This window comes from Cyprinodon variegatus, unplaced genomic scaffold, assembly GCF_000732505.1.
Source record: "Cyprinodon variegatus isolate N-32 unplaced genomic scaffold, C_variegatus-1.0 Scaffold918, whole genome shotgun sequence".
In the NCBI taxonomy this organism is placed as follows: Eukaryota; Metazoa; Chordata; class Actinopteri; order Cyprinodontiformes; family Cyprinodontidae; genus Cyprinodon; species Cyprinodon variegatus.
Window position 1 is genome coordinate 118911 of NW_015151371.1, and position 11057 is coordinate 129967.

At 36.3% G+C, this 11057-nt stretch overlaps 1 protein-coding gene across 1 annotated transcript in view; it reads left to right on the forward strand.

Moving 5' to 3' along the window:
- The first annotated feature begins 3872 nt into the window (after positions 1–3872).
- LOC107099910 (Bloom syndrome protein homolog) overlaps positions 3873–11057 on the forward strand; it is a 12873-nt gene continuing 5688 nt past the window's right edge. Inside the window, exons 1-11 of the mRNA XM_015398214.1 lie at positions 3873–4196; positions 5998–6776; positions 6883–7009; positions 8070–8170; positions 8264–8378; positions 8467–9122; positions 9464–9640; positions 9965–10083; positions 10386–10499; positions 10595–10693; positions 10825–10989. Coding sequence (XP_015253700.1) covers positions 4102–4196; positions 5998–6776; positions 6883–7009; positions 8070–8170; positions 8264–8378; positions 8467–9122; positions 9464–9640; positions 9965–10083; positions 10386–10499; positions 10595–10693; positions 10825–10989 — 2547 coding nt within the window. The 5' untranslated portion in view covers positions 3873–4101. The remainder of the gene's footprint in view (positions 4197–5997; positions 6777–6882; positions 7010–8069; positions 8171–8263; positions 8379–8466; positions 9123–9463; positions 9641–9964; positions 10084–10385; positions 10500–10594; positions 10694–10824; positions 10990–11057) is intronic.

The window sequence follows — 11057 nt, forward strand, 5'->3', positions numbered from 1 at the left end:
ATTTTTTTAAATTTGCTTGTATTTCTTGCATTGGTTTATTGCAGACGTCTGTAGCCTACCCAGATATGATGGCGGCAGCTGAACGGGTTTAGTATTGTCACATGTGAGGAGCCACCGCTGTTCAGTATTTATGTATGGACCACTGTCTCTGTAAGACCAGCGACCAAAAATAAGAACAGTTGTTAAGTTAGTTTATGAATTACCATTCTATCTGCTGGAATGAATCACTATGTCTATCAGAAAAAATGTGTTCAGAGTATTAGGGCGCTTGGACTTCACTCCAGACCCTTGGTGAACTGAGTAAAGAAATGTTATTAAAAAAAAAAGGAAATCAGATATACCGTAAGTTGATTAAGTCAAGATTCTACTGGTTTTGAGACATTGCTTGAAAAGATAACCTATCTTTTATCAGTATGTAGAGATCCATCAGAAAAAGTAAAAATAAAGCTGTCTGCTATGAGTATTTTATAACTTAATGTATTGTTGTTTTAGATCATTATACAAATTTTGACATCAGACAAACATAATCTGTATCTACAAAATGTTTTTGAAATACTTTTATTTATTAGTGTTCAAACCAACCTGGAATCATGTAAAAATAATCGTGTCACTGATACACAATAAGAAAATAACAGAATTGTTTTAGGGACCATACAGTTTGGCATAGTATGAATCGTCATCATAATAAGCTGGGAAAGATTCTCAGCCATCTAAGACATAATGTTGAATTTAAATACTGTACCTTTATTGATTTGAGTTACACCACCAGACTTGTCATTGAGAATTGAAGGTCAGTGTTTGGTTGCACAAGGACACCCTCTTCATGAAGCGTAGCTTAATTTTTTTTTAGTGTGTCATGGTCATATATTGCATAGCCTACATGTTTTATACAGTAGTTGATGAATGGCAAAATTGGATAAAATAAAAATTTTAAAAAGCCATCCTTCCAATCAGGGATATGCAAAGAAAGACACTAGGTGGTGCTAGAGCAACTGCCCTTTTCCCCTCTGGAAGAAAATGCCAAATTTATTATTTACGTTTTTTTATATAGTTTTTGGCCCAAAATAGTATTTTACAAATGTAAAATCCTATCAAATCAAGAGTCTAGATTTAATAATTTCGCTGTAGAGGACCTGTGGGAGTATTGACCTAGTGGTTGGAGCAGTGCGCTTTTTCTCTAAGAAGGTTGCAAGTGTGAGGTTTGATCCCCACAGCCTCCATTCTGGGTTCCTGAGCAAAACCCAACCCCACACCGCTCCCCAGGTGCCACACAATGGCAGCCCACTGCTCCTCAAGGGGATGGGTTAAAATGCAGGGAGTGAATTTTCCCAATGTGGGACAATATAGGGGTTTAATTTTTTTTTTACTTTACATGTAGCAACACCTCGATAGAGACTTGCCCTGGTGAAGGACCAGCTAACCATCCAGGTAACTAAACAAGCGTATTTACCTCCTTTACCAACCATGTTAGTTTATAGCAAAATGTGTTTAATGGCCTCTACCAGGCACCAAGGAATGCTGTAAAATGCAACTCAATAAGGCAATTACAACTATAGCCTCTTGACCCAAGGCTCTTAGTTAATCATATAAACTCAATCCATCGGATGGAGACATCAAAATTTCCCTACGTCTCCAGAAGAAGAAAGCTTGTTTAAATAATCGGATTATCACACAACACTTATGATAGCAGTTATATGTAAACTAGAAGCAACTGCATTTTTACCTTCAATTGTGTTCTTTTTTTCCACATATATGAAAGATATTTAAAAAAGAAAAGAAAAAAAATGATCTAGTCTATTGTTTTTCAGGTTTGCTTATATATTAGTGGATTTGAAATTGTTATTTATTTAATTGACACCAATGTTGCATTGCTACCTATGGACTGCTGAAGATTGTTTAAACATCAGTATCAGACAATGTTTGGCTGTTTGCGGCTCTATAAGACATATAAAGTACCCTTTGCCAACCTGAGCACCTTTCCCCCAAAACTGTCAGTGCACGCCACTGCTCCCGGATTTTCAAAGCATAATGCATGGGGACAAAAAAAAAAAGATCTATCCAGCAGCTGTGGTGATTGTTGTTCACCAACCATTTGCATGGCAGGAAACATTTGGCATGCTCCCCATGGGAGGCCCGGAATCTGCTTAGCTGCTTTGAAAACATTCTGGTACCCTACAATGTTTACTTAAACCTGTTTCAGTGATGTGTTGAAGGGCTTTGTCCAATGCAGAAGATATTCAGCTCCCAAACACCAAGCAGCATGGTGTACGTAGTTAAGTCTAGCAAGGTCATCATATACTTCTGTATTGGAGAAACTAAACATCCTCTTCACAAAAAAAGGAGAGTCAGCTCCTAAGGACAAGACCCAGCTTTTCACCCAAACCTTAAGAAAACAGGACAATGTTTTGGAAAAAAGAACGTTCATAATTTTAGACAGAGAAAATATATAGTTTGACAGAGAAGGATAAGGAGAAATTGACACCAATTGGAAGGATAATTCTAATAAGATTTTAGCTTTCTAAAAGCACACATTTCAGTATTGAGCCTTCTAGGTAGTTTCAAACCAATTTACATGTTTTTGCAGATAACCAAACATCTCCCAAGCTTCTAGGCTGCAAAAGGGACAAACATCTCTTCAAGGCCAATCACCATGTGAATTTAGATAGGCTAAATGGCAAATAACAGACAAACTTGGAACCTCTCCATAATTGCAGACAGAGAAAAACCAATTGGAACTAAATATTTTTTGCCATTTTTTCTTGAACTACTGAAAATGTAAAGATGAAGAAATAAAAAAACAAGAAAATGTCCTACATGTCAAATGTGACTCACACAAGGATAGCAATTAATAGTCACAGCTTTGTTATCTTATAACCATAGACTCATTTTATCAAGGGCTGCTATAATTGTGTTTATTTTGTCTATGCATATTTTATATGGTGCTGTTTTTGCAACGGCAGTAGGGAGAAAAAACTCCAGCATAACCAGGCTTGGTGTATGCAACCTGTTGCAAAAGCCGCCTGTTGGTTCAATGAGACAAAAGCATACTGTACAAGAGGAACACAGAAGCACAGATCCATAAATACTTTCTAAGTTAGAAAACATCACGGTCAACTAGCTCCATAGGTGGCTCAGTCTATAGGGCAGAAACTGTTTCAGCAGATGAGCTCCGGGATGGTTTTTATTAGAAAATGGATGGAAGATAGCAGTTGGTCTCAGTTAAAGCAGATCCTGTAGCTTTGTCTAGGAGAGAAACTGGGCTCAACACTGAGAAACGGGACAAACTCTATCTTCTATGATGGAAGTTGTTGGCTTGATGGTTTTACAGCTAAACAAAGCCCCAGACCAGGTGTACCTACTATGAAGAGGAAAAGCAGAGAGAACATAAGGTTGGAAATTGAGCAAACAAATAATGCAAAACTGGAGAATATGTTGAATGAAGCAGAGTTATGAAAAGTGGTCCCCATGTCCTCCTGTAGCCTAAGCCTATAGCAGCATAAATATGGGCTAGAGATAGCTCAGGATAACTGGAGACACTCTAACTATAAGCTTTATCAAAAGGTAAAGTTTTAAGCCTAATCTTAAAAACAGAGTGTCTGCCTCACAAATTAAAACTGGGAGTTTGTTCAACACAAGAGGAGCCTGAATAATAATAATAAAAAAAAAAAGATATGCCTCCAATTCTACATTAAGAAACTTTAAACGTTTTAGTTTCACTTTTGTGACACACTGTAAGTAAATGTTTACCTAAATTCAATATAATTTTAGTTCAGGCATCACTGGTACTGGGTTAAAACTGGCCACCTCTTTGCATATACAAAGACTACTTCTCCCAGAATGCTCTTTCGCGCTATCCGCGAGCCAATAGGGTTTCGTTTTAGTGATTGGGCGCAAAATCCAGTGTTTGTTTTCTTCCTTGTCCTATATTGGAATCTTAAAAGTCAGCCTAATGAACGTTAAAATTGTCGAAGCGACCGCGGTTGCGTAGACCAACAGCACGTGCTCCAGTCCGGTGTCTCGAGCCATGTTTAGGGAACTGTTTCATGAGCTAATTCCTGTAGCCCTTTAGCTAGCAATACCTAGCTCAGTTTCTCACTCATAATGTCTAGTCTGCCTCAAAATAATCTAAAGGAACAACTGGCAAGACACAGCAATGCTGCTCACAGCAAACTCTCCCTGGCTAAACCCAAAACAGGGTAAGTGTTGTTATTTTACAGCAGATAGCGAATAACGGCAAAAGTTTTAGGCTCTCATTAGAGCTAGCTAGTATCATAATACTTAGCTTTATTTTTTTTTATTTTAACAGTTTCTTATCCGTCTTACACATTGGCCCCAGATATTTTTAAGTAGTTATAGTTTTGAAAATAATTTTAACAGAAAAGTTACCAAATTTTAGTGTTTTTTTTGCTTCTACCGATGAAGCTATAAGCACCGACCAATTATATGAATGCAGTCAATTCACATTATCTAGCCTCTTTGAGTTTAAAATCATCATTTTAATCACACAAAACATGCAAATCCTTAATGTAATGTTTGAATTATTAACAGTTAATAAAGGAAAATTGACCCTGTTGTAATGTGGTGATTTGCTTACCTGTACTATTTTATTTTACAATATATGATATTGTAAGACTATTCTAGGACATATGTATTTCTTTTAATGTAAACCTGGTGTCTCAAACTCCAGTCTTCTAGATCTAATGCACCACAGCTTTTAGATGCATGCCTGATCCAACACAGCTTAATTAAATGATTTATTGCCTCCTCGGCATGCCATCAAGTTTGGCAAAGACCTGGTAGTGTGTCATGGTTTGCTGAAACAGGAAAGCTTGTATAAACTGCATGGCAGTTACTTAGCATCATAAATAAAATATATACTTGTAAATCTAACAAAATTTATGGCTTAGAGTTTATCTGTTGATAAATGTTCTGTACCTATCCCTTAAATGATGTTCTTGTTTTATTTTCTTAATGGTTAAGTCACCAACTTCACAAAGGATGATTTGAAATGCAACAGATATTTTTGCTTTTTTATTGGCTTTCACTGAATTAGATTAGAGACCGATCAGTCAGCTGATATTTTTGGCTGATATTGGCTTGTTCTTGTATTGGAATTGGCCGATACATGTATAGACAATAGATAGATAGACAATAGACAGATTTTATTTGTTATTTTGTTTACACAAGCGTAAAACAAAAAGAAATTTCGTTTGGAAACAGCTCATTGGACAATTTCATCTTTTAAAAGTGCAGCCTTGGGGAAAAAAAAAAAAGCAAAAAAGTATGAGCTGGCCGGTTCATCAGGAGCCATGCCTTAAGATCATGTGAGGCATTTGCCATCCATCATTTTTGTGTTCATAAATGTTTCAGTTTTGTTTAAATCATGTGTCATTTTTTTTATCATGTAAGCGGAGGAGGAAATGGCAATACCAACTCCAAGAATCAATTAGACTGACGGTCTAAACAAACCTCTACCGGTTAATCTCTACGTTAGATGCCAATATTTTACACAGATGAGTTTGCCTCTTTTACCAAAAGCACACATGGCATGAGAATTACTAGAGTGGGAAACATTTGCATTTACTCATAGTACCGGTATTACAATATTTATGGTATGCTTTTAAATAATGTTGTCATTGCATATCTGTTTGTTATATCCCGCAGCCACAACTTTAGGTATGTTTACACTCTCATCATAGTCTCAGAACTGAAGCCCACATTGCATAACATTTTTTTAGGAGACATCATAGCTAGTTGTGTAATCATTAAGTGACTGGAGTAATAAAAAAAAAAAAAAACATTGGTTGCTGCAGAGTTGCTGATAGTAATTGTCAATTACTATCAGCGTTGTTGGAGTGGGAAAAAATAGACTGAGGGGAAAAAGAAAAAATAAGCTAATAATCTTTAAAGACATTGTTGTTTTGAAAGCGTTTTTCCTTGAGTAGCAATTGTATCATAAGAACAGCTTTTTTACTGAATGTTGTTTGTATTTTTCAGGGCTTTCTCGTTCAAAAAGAAATCTTCATCAGGTACAACTAAAGTGGAATTCCCGACCAAGGTAAACAGTCTAAATGCTTTGGCAAACAGGAACGTGAATGTCCCTAAGAACAATTTGGTGACTAAATCTTCTTTAAAATTTTCAAACAAGCTTGAAGGAAATCAAAAAAACAAAATCGACAGCTTCTTCTCTTCAAGTTCAAAATGCAAGTCAGATGTCATCAGCCCAGCAGGTTGCTCCATTACAAAAAGTGAAACACCCTTAGCAGATGCTAGCATTAAGATGCCTGTAGCTCCTGTTAAACCTGACAACTCCCTCTGTGATGGTAAAGGAATCAGCTCAACTAGACTGGATGTATCTAGTTTGAAGATTGATGACTGGGATGATTTTGATGACTTTGAAACACCCGCCAAAGCCAAAAGCGACTCATTCTGCTCAGAGAAATCAGCTGTTGAAACAAAAATAACTTTATCTTCAGATGAAGAGTTCCCAGAGTTCACAGGAAAACAAAGCCATGATGCTGGTAGCTTAAAACCAGAATTGAGCAAGAAGAACAATGACCAGTCTTCTAAGGAGACAGAAGAGCAAGAATCTCGTGTCAATAAATCAACCATTTCAGTAGAACCTAGTTTAGGTCATGAACTTTCAGACTATGAAGTGGAGGAGTCTCCTGTAAAAAGGACTAGAAGGCGTTGTCTTCCTCCACTTGTGACTTCAGTGTTGAGTGATAGTGATGAGGAAATCTGTCACGTCTCTAAAGCTTTGAAAGAAAAAACAGGTAAAGGCTTGTTTGCTTTGTTCAATTTGATTATTTAAAGTAGATACAGATCTAATAAGTGTCCTAAAACAATCAGGGTAATAATGAAATATTTGGATCCTCTTAGATGAAAAGGAAAAATGGATTGATCCAAAAAAACCGGACCTGGATCACACCTTCAAACCTGAGGAAGATCTTGATTACATTCCCCCTTCACCTCCTTCTCAGACTTCTTATACAAATTTTGGAACAAGGTAAGCAAATATCACGCATTAGTGCCAACCTTTGTGTCTTCCAAAACCCTTCCCTACCATCAAGTTTGATTTAAAATCTTTTTCAAGCTTGGAAAAAATTATAGAAAATTATTTGTTTTTCCATTCTTGTCTCCGTTTTCTTGCACCTGTCTGTTCATAAGTATAGGAAACGGGGTTTGTTTGATGATCAATAGGATATATTTGAAAAAATTTCAAACTGGACCACTCATTCACTTATCATCTTTTGGATTTTTTTAAAGCAAGATGTTACTTCTTATCTCTGTTGTGTATTAAAACACATGGAGTCAAAAAAACAAAGTTGACTCCATAGGTGTTCAAAATCAGCGGCTGTAATGACCAAACTGTACAAAAATCTATGGGTTGAAAACATGCAAAGAAAATATTTTAAGCCAACAATGGTTTATAACAACTTTACAACAAGAAATGCAAGAAATTTATAGCATGTTTTGAAGTCGTTATAAACCTTTGAGGCTACAAAATGAGCCTTAGTACAATCACAATTGAGTACTTGTCTGTGTGTGTAAACATTTGCACTGTCTGCAAAAATGGGTCCGGCAGGTTTTATGATTTATCTTAAACCTTTTTTTTTTTTTTTTATGCTGTGGTTGCAGCATAATATACATTTTTTCCATTATTTTAATAGTGTCATCATTACCTCCATCTTCATTTCCCCAACCTGACTGTTTCAAATGTAATTTATTCACTCAAATTGGGCAGAATGGGTTGGTTTGCACATCCTATCAGCTGCATGTGCAGTTTTTGTATCTCACCCCATCACATCCACTTATTTTTTGCACAATATGCATTTTGCATAAGCAATTTTGATCCTTTGAATATCCAGCCCTATGTGTAAAATCTTGTAAATTCTGCATAAACACTCAACACACTTTCAAGTGGAAAACGGCTTTTTCTAAAAAGCCTTTAATATTTTCTTATGAAGAATGTTGGAGAAAGTGTGTTCTATTGAGAATGACTTTAGATTCATCTTAAATTTGCTTTTATCTAGTCTAATTGAATGTTTTCCTCTTCTTTATGAAAGAAATCAATCTGGCAATGTTCAGAGCAGAGATGATGCTTCCCAACCCATCAGCCCTCCCACAGCTCCACCTAAACCGCAACAACTTGCTGGTGACAAAACAAGTACATATCTTTTTTATCAGTTTTTCCTCCAACTATTTTACTTTAGAATTTTCTTCTGGTATGTATAATTCTCGCTGTTTGTAATTGTTGCAGAGGAACAACTCTTTAGTATTATGGAGTCCATCTGTGCTCTGGTTGATTCCATCCCTGAGCATGAACTAATCGCTTTGTCCTGTGGGGATGAACTTTTGCTAAAGAGGGCCCAAAGGTAGGTTCATGTCACTCAGCAGCAGAAGCGCTATTGTCTCATTTGATGCTATACAAACATCATCACAATCACTGACTTTCTCTTGCAGGAAGAGGATTTTAGCTTGTGGGACTGATTCTTTGAGCAGGAGGACGCAGCAGCCAGACAGTACAGGGATTTCTGATTCTTTCAAAGAAAGCTTTTCCATCTGTGGTTCTTCCACTGCAATGTCCCCTAGCAGTTCCCTGCCTTTAGACACTAAAAAGTCCAAACAGCCTCAAAGATCTTCAGTCATCTCTATTGACCATGACTCGGACTGCTTTGACGACTCCAGTTTAAAACCATGGCAAAGGAGAGATAGCAGGACAATATATGTTGAAGATGACAGTGTTTGCGACTCTCCATCAGCAAACAGCTTCACAAAACCACCAGTTAATATAGAGAAATTAAGCTCTGACGCTAATGATGCAAATCTTTCATTCCCAACCACGTTAGATAATGTGCAAGAAAAATCCAAAACCCCAACACATGCAGCCACGACAGACTTTGAGGAAGATGACTTCTATATGGACGATTTTGATATAGATGACTTTAATGATTCTGACATCCCTGATTACTTTGATGAACCTCAAACTAAGAATGTAACTAAAAATCTAAGCACTCCATCTGCTGCTGTGAAAGAAGAGGGAGCAAACAAGTCGTCTTGGAACAAGAAACCAGTAACTCCTGTTGCTGCTTCAAAGCCTCAGAAGATTTATTCACCAGGCAAGTCGACATAGAACCAAAATATGGGAATATTTACTTCTAAAAACATGGAAAAAACAAACACATTTATTTCCTAAAATGTTTAGATCTATGCAGTTTTACATTTGCTCACTAGATGGCAGTAAATTAGACTAAATTAGGATGCATTTCACTATTAACAGGAACATTTTATTTAGCCTCTATTAAATCAAAAATGATCACGGTTTCACTTATTGCCCTCTTCCAATATTAATGCAAATTTTTAGAAACGTGTGTGGTACATTTTCTTGTTTCGTGGTTAATAATATTGATTTTAATGCATTTTCACAGATTATTTCTTTTTTTTTTGTCACATGTTTCAGAGCCCAACTTTAAAAATCCAGCTCATGATCGCTTTAGAGGCTTTAACTTCCCCTATTCACAGGAGATGATGAAGATCTTCCATAAACGATTTGGACTCCATCAGTTCAGGTTTAATCAGCTGGAAGCAATCAATGCTACTCTTCAAGGAGAAGACACATTTGTTTTAATGCCAACAGGTTAGTTTAAGAAGGTTTCTGTTACATTGAAAGTAAAACCAGCTGATTGTTCTGTCAAAATGTTATAATATCAATCCTCTATTGGCAAATGCTACAACTATAGTTAGTATTTTAAAAGAAAACTATTTGTAACCTTTTGCAAAAATCTGCACGTCATCAAAACTTGCTCTACATTGCAATGTACTCCATTTTTCAGCAGCGTGTTCCAGAAGATTTTTATGTTTCAACCCCTTTACAAGCCATTTAAGACAACAGATGTAGAAAAACTTATCTTTTTCATCAAACTGATGTGTATTTTCAAATATATTTTATTAAATTTTTTAGGTGGGGGTAAAAGTTTGTGCTACCAATTGCCTGCATGTGTCTCACCTGGAGTCACTGTTGTCATTTCTCCGCTTAAATCTCTTATTGTTGACCAGATCCAGAAGCTCACCACGTTAGATGTAAGTATGCTAGCTACTGGGAACTGTTTTAGAGTAAAGGAATGACATTGATGAGTGTGTGAAACCTTGGAAGCTTTTAATATTAACCAAACAAGAGAGTTATTCTCTTTTAATAAAAAACAAAACTAAAAAAACAAACTCTCCTTCTTGATCCCTAATAAAACATTAGGTTCATTTTTAATTGGACGGAAGTCCAAATAAGAATTTGTATGATGTTAAGTTCTCTTAAACATAATACATTTGATGAACACTTAAGCTGTCACAAACCATTTAAATTTGTGCGTTATTTTCCTATTTTTCAGATTCCAGCAACAAGTTTATCTGGTGATAAAAGTGACAGTGAAGCGGGAAAGATTTATATGCAGCTCTCCAGGAAAGACCCGATCATTAAACTGCTGTATGTAACGCCAGAAAAGGTGATTTATTTAATTTTTTATATTTTTTTTATAACATTAAGCTAGTGTCTTTTCTTAATGCGTTAACATTTGATGTTTATTGTATTTTCTTCAAGGTTAGTGCAAGCAACAGGTTGATCTCAGCTCTGCAAAACCTGTACGAGCGAAGCCTTTTAGCCCGCTTTGTGATTGATGAGGCACATTGTGTCAGTCAGGTGGGTTGCTGAATTTTAGATTTAAAAATAAATACACTCAGAGGGAAAAAATTAAAGGCTGTGCTACTATATATATATATATATAATTTTTGTTTTTAATAAGTCCCTACATTTTATTTTTTTATTTTAAGTGGGGCCATGATTTTCGCCCAGACTACAAGAAGTTGCACGAACTACGTCAGAAGTTCCCCAAAATACCGATGATGGCTCTAACAGCCACCGCCACCCCCCGTGTCCAAAAAGACATTCTCAACCAGCTAAACATGAGTCGACCTCAAGTGTACGTGTTCATTTCCAGATGACATCATTTATTCATGGCCGCAGTTCAGAATATCCTGGATTAACTACATGTTTTCTGCTTTTT